The sequence below is a fragment of the Ambystoma mexicanum genome, chromosome 12 (genome assembly GCF_040938575.1).
Source record: "Ambystoma mexicanum isolate Mex_15411 chromosome 12, UKY_AmexF1_1, whole genome shotgun sequence".
Classification (NCBI taxonomy): Eukaryota; Metazoa; Chordata; class Amphibia; order Caudata; family Ambystomatidae; genus Ambystoma; species Ambystoma mexicanum.
In genome coordinates, this window is record NC_090936.1 from 1,151,794,173 (window position 1) to 1,151,808,540 (window position 14,368).

At 49.5% G+C, this 14,368-nt stretch overlaps 1 protein-coding gene across 17 annotated transcripts in view; it reads left to right on the forward strand.

Annotated features, from left to right (window-relative positions):
- Nucleotides 1–14,368, forward strand: part of GRIP1 (glutamate receptor interacting protein 1) — a 1,760,673-nt gene that overhangs the window by 848,456 nt on the left and 897,849 nt on the right. For 2 of the 17 annotated variants that reach the window (XM_069629738.1, XM_069629747.1), the window contains exon 1: nt 7,940–8,260. The exons of 13 other annotated variants lie outside the window; for them this stretch is intronic. In XM_069629738.1, the coding sequence (XP_069485839.1) occupies nt 8,206–8,260 (55 nt within the window). In that variant the 5' untranslated portion in view covers nt 7,940–8,205. Of the gene's footprint in view, nt 1–7,939; nt 8,261–14,368 lie in introns of those variants that run through there. 2 more of the 17 variants (XM_069629740.1, XM_069629745.1) reach the window with 2 other exon arrangements.

Consider the following 14,368-nt stretch of genomic DNA (forward strand, 5'->3'; position numbering starts at 1 on the left):
CCATGCGGATAATGATTCCGGATTCCATGAGAGTGGACCTGGACTGGTGGTCATCTCTCAGCAACCTGTCCGTGGGCGCAGGGTTTCAGGACCCAGCCCCCATGGTGACTATCACGACGGACTCCTCCCTTCAGGGGTGGGGTGCGACGTTAGATCTTCTTCAGGTCTCGGACCGCTTGTCGCCTCAGGACAAGCTCCTGCACATAAATCCTTTTAGGAAAGGGGACGGGACGTAGGAGTATTACCGGGTTACTCACCGTAGTGACCACCTTACTCCTAGTCCATAGTCCCTTTTCCTCCATACGCCCGCCCGCCGTCCCCTCTAATAAGGTTCCTCTGTTATTGCTAATGGGTCTGTGACCCGGCGATAGAAAAGGACTGATGGGCGATGCACGGGGCGGAGCCAAGGTGGGCGGGGTTACGGCCGTGTGTCGGGCCTCGCGCAGGAAAGAGAGGAGGGACACAGTTTTGAAAAAAAAATGTGGATGCTTTTTACAAAGTGCTCCGGTCCCGTCCCACAGGACGGAGAGAAGTCCCACAAGTATGGAGGAAAGGGGACTGTGGACTAGGAGTAAGGTGGTCACTACGGTGGGTAACCTGGTAAATTGTCTGCACCGATTGACATTGCCAGAGGCGTTAAGCAGGGAGTGTACACTAGCCCCTGCACTGTTTAATATGTTTGTGTGTTATAGGGGAGTCCCTAGCTAATACATTTTTCCACTGAAGTTGGGAGACACAAAGGTTCGGTATCTGACATATGCAGACGACCTGGCTATTGTTGATACTACCTATGGGGTCTGTGTAGAAGCGTGAACGCAGTGATTGAATATGCTAAACCTAATCACTTGATCCTAAACTTAGATCAATCAAAATGTATGTGTTTTGGCAATGTTAAGAGGGATAAGGAAAGTATTGCGATAACAGGCTTTTGAACTCAAACTTTCTGGGCTGTGTAATAATTGTTCTTAATTTAGCTGATGTGTGTTCGCATTTTGAGAGGTAGTCTGTGTATTTTAACTTGCTGTTTATTTATATGATATTCCTATTTTCTTAGTTTGTTTTTATCATATATATCAAAAACACACAAGACCCTACGCCGTTGTAACATTACAAAAAACCACATATCAGGCAAGTACAAAAAGATCCCAGCACACAAAACCTTGCTACTTTAAAATAACATCTTTAATATAACGTATCACAGCACATCATTAAAAACAAAGGTGAAAGCATTCACCCCTGTGACAGCCATAAGGTTGCAGAAAAGTCACTCACCCCTAGGGTGGAAAAAGTCACGCGTTCCGCCAGAATGCTCAGGCTTCCTTAGACTGTTGAAATCCAATTGTGCTGGTAACACCATAGAGTTTAAAAGGGGTAAAGACAGTAAAACGTTTCAATTCCTGTTGCATCACGTGTCTAACAGTCATGTGACCGCATCAATAGGAGTCTCTAACATACCCGTTACCAAGCCCTCCATAATGGAATGGTTAGTTTCCTATTGATATAGTACTACAAACAATGTTGAGACTCAAAGAGAAAATCTCTAACTGCAACAGATAAGTATCTGTTGTTTATGGGCGGTGAAACAGGGATGTTGTTACGCTTACTACTGTCTTTGCTAAAAATGTATACATTTGAAAAAATCGGTGTACATTTTGATGCACTAATGTGCTCGTTTGTTATTATATGGCTGAAAGCAGCTTGAATGCCCGCAGTCAGACATAAGCTCCCCCTAGGGGCAAGCACTTGCAAGCCTTGGAGCACTCGACAGCGATCATCAACCATCAAACTTAAAGGGCTAGTGCCTAAAAGTCACAAATAAAGCACATGCCTTTCGTATTATATATATGATACATTTTGTGAAAAGTTCATTAAGAACTACAACACAATAAAAACAAAATATATTGACTGTTGTCCTGTGCGGCCGCATGAACTGTAGCCAAGTTATGGTTGCTGTGATGACCAGAACTGGCAATGTCAACTGAAGTGTTTTTTCTTCTGGCTTTATTTCAAGAAGGTTCTCCCTAACTTTAGACAGTGGTTGCAGTGAGTGTTTGAGTATTTATTGTTCAAGGATCTACATGAGCATTCACACATTGTCTCGGGAGTATGTCTTTCAGCCATGTACAGAGCACCTCTGTTCTCACTGTACGTAGTTTGCAGTCATGGCTTGGCCACAATAAATGCACCCACAGTGTCCACCACATAGGAAGGCCAATGCTTGTGAAGTCTGCTCAGCCAGTTTCCTCTTTGCAAGCCTTTCGCTAAAGTGGTTCTATTGTTTATACTTTAGGTTAAATATTTAGTTGTTATTCTTAAGAATATGGTTCCTGTGACCTCCTAAGTACCAAGGAGCCCACACCAGAGGCCCCTCAGTGCACAGCAAATGTTGCACATAGCTCCTCAACCATGGAGCCTTCGTTTTAGTTTCACTTTTAAACATTCTGGTAGTCGCTAAAGAGGGTTATTAAAAGCAGTTCCGAGAATCGTGTATGACTTCCAACACCTGTCGGGGCATGGCCAACCTATGCCTCTAAGGTGCTTTTAAAATTAGTCAATTTGGCAGTTCTTTCCATTGTTGCTACTAGTTAGGGCAATCTTCTTCCTCTATCGCCTAAACCTACATAAGTGGCACACCGCTATTTAACCTGTCTCCGCAGTGTGTGAACGTGAAAGGGTTGGTTACAGGTTAGCTGCCCCCCCCCCCAGTCAACGTGTTTGTTTTTTGTTTATACTCTACCCGTCTAAAGTAACCCTAACCCTGCTGAGGATTTGCCAAGAGTGATGATCGTGTTCCCTTTTTATTTTTTCTGCAGTGCGGAATGCACATACCCACTCAAAGTATATGCAGCAAGATGGCAGGCGGCTCAAAAATGTACATCCATCAGAATGGTATTCTTTCAAGTAGTGAAGTAGCCAATCAAATATAGCTTTTCTGATATCCCTGGACCAATCTGGTTCTGCAATAGCAGTGTGGGTATCCATTAATGCATCTGCATGCTCGAACTATATAGAACTTGATTTTGATTATTTTTGGCCAATTTGTTGGGTATTTTAGTACGATAAGAAGCTCAATAGATTCTGATCAGGTCTAGAGAACATTTCAAGTGGGACCAGATGCTTGCTTGTTATGCAGTCGGGAGATTGCTTGGTAAAGTGAACTTTTGCCTCCCTCTGCCCCCTTATAACTTTGCACTCTCATGCACAATTTGACAAAGGTTCCGAAAAAGTGCAGATTTGCCTGTGAATTAGGTGGTTGTGGAGTTTCATTGAGTGGCGCCAAAGTTCTAACATCTGAAAATGTTCTCTTTCAATGCTAAATCCAACTTAACTATAACTACACAGGTGCTATTGGCAATCCGCTAATATACTGTTTACCGTGTTAGAAATTATCACAGGTCCATACAGGTACTCCCTGAGGTAGATACACTACCTGATGGTAGGTGGTAGTTTGGTTACCGAGAGTTGAAAATGAGCCGTTCAGATGTGAAGAACTCTTTGGGAGAAGAGAACACGTGGCCCTTCCAAGTTCACCTGCAGAATGTGTACTTGTCAACTCAAGCCCATCTTGGGATGCATTTGCCAATGTGAGAATGATTGCTACAGCCTGTGATCAAACAAAGCATTTATGTAGACAATCCTTAGGAATACATGTTTTTTTAAATGGTTCCCTCTACATTGTTTCTAAATTTTGCAGTGTTCTCAGTCACGATCCCGCTAGACCACAGGGATATACCTCAGTTGGGTTAGGAGCCTGCCGCAGAGATGTGAGTGCAACTAGCAGGCTACTGATTCTAATCCTGGCAGGGCTCAGCCTCTCCGTTTTTACAGGATGATCAAACACACACATTTGAGTTGGGATGAAGTGTGAATATCCTGCCCGGCGTCTTGGCACATCAAGATTATCCAACTGGTTTTCCAGGAAGGATATTCAAAAGCTTTCTAGTGAAGAAGCCTCCACACAGCAAGGGCATGCTTGAGCACATCTCGAGTCAATCACACAACCATGCGCTGACTAATTCTATTACCACTGAATCGCTGTACTAGAAACTGCTCACAGAAAATTGCTCGGCATCACGGCCGGGCTTTACACCCTTTCTTCTGGATCAACATGTGTTTGATCCACTGCCAGTGATCACACATGCACCCCGACTTCCACATGTATCGCATGCACCTTTCTCCACAACCCCCTATTACCTTTATATTGGTTCATTATGTCTCAATATTATCCTACTCCTGCTTTCCTTATCCTCTCCCCCCCCCCCATTTATTTTGCTCCACATAGCACTGTCTGGGTCACCCTGGGCATAGGAACAATACATCGCAATGTGAACAAGCCTTGGTGCCATAACACCACTAGGGCAGCAATGGGCACATTGTAAAATCTTTTTTATAACATAACATTATTCAATAAGAAAGATGTTCATGGTGAGCGCATTATTGATATTTTTAAAGAGGGAGGGTGTGGAAAACTGGTAATTGTGAAGGCATCATAAAGCAAGGGACAGACAACAGATTAAAAGTTCAAAATCAAAGGATTTATTAAATCAAATGTCAGGATCGTTGAAGGCCTAAATTGCCCTATGCCAATGTTGGATTTCCCTACCTGAACGAAACTAAGCAAAAGATAATTCAACTTAAGTCTGCCTGTGTCCAAAACCTGTCCCTGGCCACACAACTAAAGCGAACAATATGTAGGGATGTCTATAATAAAAGAAATGGTGATGCTTTTTCCAGCTCTTCATTTCCTCTTCAGCTCCCCTTCCCCAAGTTCAAGAAAGCTCTACAAAAGTCTCAATTACCTCTCAAGTTCAAAGAAATACAGTTCCACACAATCCTCTGGGTTCACTTCCCCAAGTTCAAGGTAACATGGTTCAAAAGAAAAGGATCTTGAGGCTCTGTCCTCAAGACAGCATCTGCAACTCAAGTCTCAGGGTTCCCTTCCCCAAGACTTCAACGTAGAAACTTGTACTTGTTTGCGGTTTTCAAAGTTCAACACAATTCCAAGTCAACCTGACCCTCCTTCTGGGTGACATCAGTAGTTCACGTAGTGCTCCTTCTTCATGTGTTTCACAATGTCTTTGTTTTTCAAAATGTAGGGCTCGCTGGTCTAGGTGCTGTTATCAGACCACACGGTCCACCCATCACAGGTCGGGCAACTAGGAACTCTAGGCTCTTCATCCCACAAAGGTTGTTCTGCATTTGCCACATTTCCCAGTTCACCTTCACTTAGCGTCTCTTTGTTGGCCTCTTGGCCTCATATGCAGATTCACACTCTCCCGGCTTTTCCTGGCCAGCCTCTTGGATGTGTCATAGCGTTGCATGTTGTATGCCAATCTTTGGCCTTGTCACAGTGTCTCCATTCATATAGTTCACTTTGTGGTGGTCTTATTAGTTTCCCCCTTTCTGTCGCACTCTTTCACACTTTCTCTCTTTTCCGTAAGTGGTTTTCAAATGGGCACTTTTGACTTTCATCAGCTAACAGCTTTGCCCGCAAAGTTTCACTCAACTTAAAGGAACTCATGGTGGCAACAGTAGAGACAGACACAAGTGATCACAGTTCAAGGGTGTTTATTAAACTGTATTCAGGTTGGAAAAAGGCCTAATCTAAACCTAAATCTAAGATGGGAGCAAGCGTTGACCATAAAATGAAAAATAAGGCAGTTCTAGTGGCGTTGTGTGAAATAAAGGGCTTATACTTAGAAACCTATTGCCAAACCTTACAACTAATACAAAAAGAGTGTGGGATAGTTTTCAATAAAAGAAATAATATATCAGTATTGGGTAACTTGGGTGTCCCTGCCCACGTTTTGAGCACAGGGTTAGGTGGTAACTTGGATCACAGCACATGCGGGAGCTTCCCCAGCACGAGACACTTCAGATTCAGCTATAGGTTCTTCGATGGCCAAGTCTCCTTTATCAAAAGATACAAAAAAGTTCATTTTCACCTATTCTCTGGGGGGAGGGTGGATACACCCCTGGGCCCCCCTCTACCGGGCGCTGACCCTTCACAAATCGTATCTCAAAATAGCAGTTCTTTCGCACAATGGACTTTGTGTGATGGTTTCATCCCTGGCTCTCCCTCGTGCTGGTTCTTCAAAAACCGTTACTATCAGTATCGGGGCCTTCGGTGCTTTTGCCTCGTGGTTCCGAGGGCCTGCTAGGTTTGGATGTATCAAAACGAAGGTTCTATCAAAAAGGTTTCTTCTCTGTATTCTGGTGGTGGTTCGCCACCCCTGGGTCCCCCTCTTCCAATCTCAGCCTCCCTCCACCGAGTCACTATGGCTTCTTAGGGTAATTGTCTTTCACCCTTGGGTCCCCCTCTTCTGGGCGTAGACCCCTGTCAAATCTTCAGCCTCCCTCCCCCGGGTCCACTACGGCGTTCAACAAGCTTCCTTTATCGTTTCCGTACAATTCCTTTTCAACAGTTCACTGTGAACTTCCTTTTCTCGGGTTCGCCCCGACTGTTTCTTGGGGTGTTAGACTTTGCCCCCTCTTCGTCTGCATGCCTCGTCCGGGTTCACTCTTGCCAACTTCACATTTACTTTTGCTCTCAATGTTTGCGGGATTCACTTCCCTTGCTTTCTCACGTTCTTAGGTCCAAGACTTTCGACTGTACAGGGACTTAGCTTGACCTCCTGCTTGACCACTTTGACCTCGCTTGGCAGCTCTCCGACGGCCTTCTGGTATCTGTAGTATCACTCGGGGCATTTTCATAGTCACTTAGTTTCTTTAGCCCAATTTTCAAGATGACCTACGAGCAAGGTTTCAAAAACGTTACTGTCAGCATAGAGAATGGTTATTGGCCTATAGTTCTGTGGGTCTGATCTAGAGCCCTTTTAGTATATCATTCACGACATAAGCGACTTGCCAAGAGTCAGGAAATACATTACTCCCTGCCATTTCCTTAAGTAAGATTGTTAGTATGGTGGCCCACACAGTTGGATTTCTCCAAAACAGCGCATTTTTATAACGTTGTGGCCCTAGAGTTCCTGATCTTAAACACAATGGGCCTCATTACGACCCAGGCGGTAAGTTACCGCCTGGGTCGTACCTTTACCACCATGGCGTAAACTACGTTGTTGGTGGTTGGCGAACTTACCGCCCCATTCCGAGGTTGGCGGGGCGGTAAGTCCCCAATCCCCATTTACCCTTCCCCATTCCCATTTTTGCCCCATAGGGCATAATGGGAGTGGGGAAGGCGTTAATTACGCCACCGTAAATTACGGTGGCGTAATTAACTCCATGGTCCCTTAGCGCCATGGATTTTAACACCTGCTAAAAGCAGGTGTTAAATCCGCCAATGGCGCTAAGGGACCTTGGAATCAGGTGGTAAGGGTCGGCGCTGTTTACGCCGCCGTAAACCCCTTACCTCCTGGGTCCTAATGAGGCCCAGTGTCATGAAGAGTCGCCTGGTCAGCAGCAAGCTTCCACTCGCCCGCAGTCCCTAAACTCCAATGACTGCTCAGGAAGGCCATCTCGTGAGAAGGTGTTCTCAAAATCATTAACCCAGTCCAATACAGCAACAACAGGACTCGTGTATTTGTAATCTGTTGTTCCACATCAACCCGGGCTGTGCCGACACATCCTGTCGGGTGAGGGACGGTTTGCCCTCGTCCCGCCCACGATCACACAGGCAGCAGTAGAGTTGGGACTCCCGGGTGTCTATCGGGGATGGGCTGTTACTGTAAAGTGCTTGAGCGCTTTTTACTGCGCGGACGCTTTAATGCTCGTGCGTTTAAGCTCCCAGTCCCAGGGAAGAAATGGAAGAGGTCAGGCCCTGAAGGTGGAACGCTCCAAGCTGAGCAGCTCGCCGAGCCTCCTTCCTGCATGATTTCTTTCGGGCTTTGCAAATCTCCTCCTAGATGTAGGGGGTGGGCGGAGGAGGGCGCACAGTGGCAGGGGCAGTGAGCGCAAATATGCGCGCCGTGCGCAGCAGAGCGCGCAGGGCAGCAGGCCGTTCTGCCATCCATAGCGCCGCAAGCGGCGCTGGGCATCCCGAGGAGCGCACGCAGGTGCAGCGCGCCCCCCACGGCCGCCGTGGGGAAGAGACGTGGCCCCTCCCGCCATTGATCCCGGCCGGCGGGGGGCGCAGGCGGCGCGGAGACTGCAGTCGGAGCGCGTAGCCGGGATGTCGGGGAAGTGATCGCTGCCGGTGCGGCTCTCCCTCCCCGCCCGGAACCCAGGGGGGGCTCGCCGCCTGAGAGGATGATCGCCGTGTCGTTCAAGTGCCGCTGCCAGATCCTTCGAAAGCTTGCCAAAGGTACCGTGCCCTTCGCCACTGGCGCATCCCGGCGTGCCCCCCTCCCTCTCTGCCGCCGTGACAAAGCCCAGGCTTCGCCGGCGGCTCCTGCAGCGCCTTGTGCGCGAGCCGGCCCGGGGCAGGCGCTAGAAGCACGGGTCGCTGCCCGGAGCAAAGGTGCGCCTGGCAGCGATCTGTCCCTCGAGGCTCCGGGGATCAGTCCTGATACCGGGATATATGGAGTCCATGGTTCCCTGCTCGGACCTCCGAGTGCAGAGGATGGAGAAATGGTCCATTCCATGTATCTCCATATCGCCGCACGGTCTGTGGGGGAATGGCGAGCCGATGTGTGTGTGTCTGCGATACTTCACCTGCAACTTCAGTCTCGCGTTCGTTCCTAGCCGCGGTTCTGTGCTTTTGGGCTCGCTGAATGCTGGCGCGGAGCTTCATACAGTGCCACGGAAGACTCCTGTCGAATTCACGCATAATATAATCCTAGTCTAGATCATGGAAGATGGGGTGAAGGGCAGGGGAGGGGAGGGATTTGCCCCAGATCACACAGTGCGGTTACGCGGCGCCGGGATCGCAATCCTCGTCTGCTGCCAGCAGTTTAACCAGTGTACCGTCTCACGCGTGTATTGGCTGCCATTGTTGTGTTCCGGCCAAGCGGGCATGTGATCGAGCTTGCAAGCCTTATTTCTGCAATATTTTACCAGGCTTGTGTCGGATAATTATGAAGCAGGTTTTGAGCCCATCTGTTCAGAGTGAACAGACACTGCTGGGAAGCAACTTTGTGTGGCTCTGTTGTCATTTTCCGGCGGAGGAGCGTCTTCCGCTTTCGAGTGCTGTTGAGTCTTGTATTAATTACTTCAGTTATTTGCCAGATAAGAGCCCTGAGCTGTGTTGACAGATTAAGGGATTTGCCGAGATCACACAGGGTTATGAAGGGAAACGGGGATTATTCCGCCACCAGGCCACTTTCTGGTTGGTTGGTTGGTTGGTGAGCTAGCTCGGTGGGTGAGCGCGCTCGCTGCTGAGACCTGTAAGCAGCGTGACTCAGTGCAGGTGATGTTGTGTACACGGAGAGCCCATCAGAGAAGCCTCCGATGAAAGTGACAGGCGTTGTAGGGGAGTTGCTAGGTCTGGAAAAGACCCGGGGCTAAGCTGATGTCGGAATTGTTGGGACTGGGGGCTAGCTAGTCTTTTGGCTGTAGCTCCTGAGATTCTATCCGGGGCTACAACCAAAAGATCAGGGGCTATATCCCCCTTAGCCCCCCCCCCCTCTAGCAACGCCCCTGCGTTTGGGTGTCTTCTATTTCTACTGAGTGTCGATGCTACGTGGGGGTTTGCACTGTAATTATGTAAATACCAGAGAGCGTGCCCTCCATCAGGACAGATGACTTCCAGGGTCCTGGAAGCCTCGGCCCCATACATGCGGTAACAAGGGCTTGGCACACAGGTCAGAATTCATGCGGCCGAGAGTGGAATTAATCCTGCATTCTGCCGAGGCCTCCTGACCGAGGTGTTGCTAGGTCTGGAAAAGATCCAGGGGCTAGGCTACTGTGGGACTCGGGGCTAGCTAGCCTTTTGGTTGTGGCCCCTGAGATTCTATCTAGGTCTACGACCTAAAGACCCGGGGATTATAGCCCCCTCAGCCGCTCCCCCTAGCAACACCTCGGCCTGCCCGATAAATGCAGCCTGCAACCCTCCAAAAAGGAAGGCAGTGGCTGCCTTTTCACAGCAAGTGGTTATGTGCAGGCTTGGCCCAATTACAGGCCCAGCATCTTAGTAGGGGCTACATTTTTGGGGGGTACATGGGCCTGTTTGGGGCCAAAGTTGGCCAGCGTGATGAATTACTTCAGTGTACAGCTGGTAGTTTTGGCCATTGTCACTGAACACATATTCTTTAAAATGCAGTTTGACAAATATTTAACCAAAAAACTCCCCTTTGGATACTACTCGAAAAGTCAGTCACAGCGAACAAATTGCCCTTTGCGAGTAGCTAGACTGGCAGACCCATCTACAGTCCTGGAGTAGTCGCTTCACCACATGGTGTGATCTTGGACACACCATCGGTCTCGTTTAGAGTCACACATGTGCCCGGGCAGAGTGGCCGCTTTGTAATGTTGCGGGGGTCAGAGAGGAGAGGAGGGGAGCAGAGCAAGAACCATCTATCTGGAAGCTGCTGTCTGATGGTGGCCGCGCCACTTCTCATGTAATGGAATGGGTCGTTCTCTCGCTGGAATCTCCGGCGTAAAGCTGTTCCTTCCCGGACCCTCGCTCTGTTCTCTCCCGAAAGCATACCGTGTGCAGTGGTGGGCGACCTGCCGCGACCCCCAGTGATGTGCTGAGAAATCTGGAGACATCGTGGCCGGCTGTGGGGGCTGGGGTAGAGTCATTCGTGCACTTTTCATGGAGCGTGCTCCATCTTCTGAGATTTTAACGCCGACCATAACTAAAGCAACACCCCCCCACCGCGCATATGCCTGGTCCAGCGTCCCCAGACCCAGGGGCTTCACCCATGCATCGGGGCACACCAAGAAGTTGGTCTCCGCAACCCCCTAGGCAGTGCTGAAAATGGAGCCCCCCCTCCCCCAAACTCCCTGCGATCATGGAGCTGGGGGAGGGGTGTTTCAGTGGTGTGCGTGGGCCTGAGGGGTGGAGTCAAGTGTGGAATGATGTGCATGCTCTGAGTGTAGGACAGGCGTGCACAACTGATTTTGGCAGTGGGCCGAAAGTACCTTACATGAGGGTTATAGTGGGCCGAAAAGTAAATGTGGGCTGGGCGGTAGGCGGGGCGTGGCAGGAGGCTTTTTAAAACCCCAATTTGTACTAAACACATGGAAAAAGAATGTTTTTGAGGGGTAACAATTTTTATTTGCATTTCAAACTTACATTTTGTACTACACATTTTCCATTGTTATAATTTATTTCTATTTAGTTATTGTATCTCGCCTGTTTAATTAACTTATATATATTTTATTGACCCTAGATTGGACATGCCGTTATTTTGGACTGCTACAGTTTGCTCTTTGGGTTGCCCAAGAGGAGTATGGCCTTTGTTGAGTCAGGTTTCCTCAAAAAACCAAAGATGAACATTTCCTAACAGTGCCTGGTTTAGCTTTATTATTGGGTTCACTCTTGGAGTGCAACACTATGCCCCAGGGTCCCCTTACCCCCAACCAAACACTATGCCCCATGGCCCCCTCACCCCAACCAAACACTATGCCCCATGTCCCCCTCACCCCCAACCAAACACTATGCCCCATGTCCCCCTCACCCCCAACCAAACACTATGCCCCATGTCACTCACCCCCAACCAAACACTATGCCCCATGTCCCCCTCAACCCCAACCAAACACTATGCCTCATGTCCCCCTCACTCCCAACCAAACACTATGCCCCATGGCACTCACCCCCAACCAAACGCTATGCCCCATGTCCCCCTTACCCCCAACCAAACACTATGCCCCATGTCACTCACCCCCAACCAAACACTATGCCCCATGTCCCCCTCACCCCCAACCAAACACTATACCCCATGTCCTCCTCACCCCCAACCAAACACTATACCCCATGTCCCCCTCACCCCCAACCAAACACTATGCCCCATGTCCCCCTCACCCCCAACCAAACACTATGCCCCATGGCCCCCTTACACCCAACCAAACACAATGCCCCATGTCCCTCACCCCAACCAAACACTATGCCCCATGGCACTCACCCCCAACCAAACACTATGCCCCATGTCCCCCTCACCCCCAACCAAACACTATGCCCCATTGCACTCACCCCCAACCAAACACTATGCCCCATGTCCCTCTCACCCCCAACCAAACACTATGCCCCATGGCACTCACCCCCAACCAAACACTATGCCCCATGTCCCCCTCACCCCCAACGAAACACTATGCCCCATTTCCCCCTCACCCCCAACCAAACACTATGCCCCATGTCCCCCTTACACCCAAACCAAACACAATGCACTATGGCCCCCTCCCACACCAACCAAACACTATGCCCCATGTCCCCCTTACACCCAACCAAACACAATGCCCCATGTCCCTCACCCCCAACCAAACACTATGCCCCATGCCACTCACCCCCAACCAAACACTATGCCCCATGTCCCCCTTACACCCAAACCAAACACAATGCCCTCTGCCCCCCTCACCCCCAACCAAACACTATGCCCCATGGCCCCCTCACCCCCAACCAAACACTATGCCCCATGGCCTCCTCACCCCCAACCAAACCCCCCACCCCATGGCCCCCTCACCCCCAACCAAACCCCCACCCCCCAAATCAGCACACAAACCAGCACCAATACAGAGCCCAAAACCCCCACCCCCCAACTCAGCACACACACAAGCATGCACCCATACAGACCCGAACCCCCACCCCCCCAAATTAGCACACTCTCAAACAAGCACCCATACAGACCCGAACCCCCACCCCCCAACTCAGCACACACAAGCATGCACCCATACAGACCCGAACCCCCCACCCCCAACTCAGCACACACACAAAAAACATTCAAATACAAACATTCATACACATCCGACACACCCCCCCACCCTGCATCTCAACATACACACACAAACATAAAGCAAAACAAACCCGACACACAAACACAAACAGAGCACTTACCGGAGACGTGCTGGAATGCTGGAAGGCAGGTAAGCTGGAACGCTGGAATCGTACTACGGCTGTCGTGGTCCAAGGCTGAAATGCCTTCCGGCATCAAGCCTTATGGACCACGCCAGCCGTAGTGCTGGCCCTCCATTGGTGCAGCACACACGCATTACGTGGCTCGTAGGAGCGACGTGGTGCGTGTGTGTGCTGAGCCAATGAGGGCCAGTGTTTTGTGCGGCCCGGAAGACAACAAAGACTTTCCTAATGGAGGGCGGCCGCGGGCCGCCCTCCATTAGGAAAGTCTTTGTGCCTCGCGGGCCGGACAAAAGAGCATGGCGGGCCGCAACTGGCCCACGGGCCGTATGTTGTGCACCCATGGTGTAGGATGTTGATTGCTTTGCATAAAAACAAAGTGCATTTTGGGAACATAAGAATGCCACCAGTGTATCAAATATGCCTGTACTAGTAATTCAAACGTGCCCATCTGATCGTGCAATCCACGCTTTGTGTGGTGCTCAGTGCCTCTGTCAGAATAGTCACCCCGACAGTAAAGTGGGTGCAAAGCATGAGTACATATATGTACAGCTTGAGCACAGTGCGGCTTTCAGACGCAGTCTGTGAGGACCTGCGCCGCTCAACTGCACACATTGAGACACGTGTTCAGGAAACTCACGGCAGTTGGGGGCAGAGAGATTCCTCAACTTGGGGGCAGGGGGTGGGCTTGATCCCCGTATCTACACCAACTGGTGCTCCAGCAAGACAGTTTTTGCCCCACGTCTTGTTCCTGCCTAGGGGGAACCCATTCCTAGCTCCAGTGGATCCAAGGAAAGCCACGGGACAGCGTCGGACCCTCAAGGAGACCGACTCTGCAGGGTCAGGGTTATCCGCTTTCTCTTCTCACGTGGAACGTGAGTGTTGGCAATGCCAACAGTTTTGGCCATTAATGACAGCAGTTGCAAGATGCTGTGAGTACATGGGTTTATAATAGCATAGGCTGACAAATGCCTGTGCACAAACCAAAACGGTTGGCTTTGCCAATGCTTGTTTTTTTAATTTTTAGAAGACTTCAGTAAAGGACACATGCACTGCTTATAATTAAAGTGGCTGAAGGAAGACCGGCTTAAGAAATGTTTATTACATCAGTAGTGTATTTACAGCTCCAATTTAGTCACTAACTCTCAGAAGACCGCTGTGAAATTACACAGTCAGGCACTTTGAGCGCATAGGTTGAAGTAAGGCCTTGATAAGCTAACTCAAAGATATCTTAGCAGGATGTGTTGTTGGCGGGACTGGTCACAGGAATTAGCATAGGCAGTCAATGGGTTGGTAAATAGCCGAACAACAGCTATGAGCAATGTGTCCCCCCTCCTCGCATGCCAGCTCTCCCTAGCTGAACTCCAATGCAATCGTTTCTGCTTATAGGTGGCACTTCAGCACCACCTAATGGCCAAAACTACAAAGGGAACCCGAAAAGTGGGCATTTGTGTTCACTGG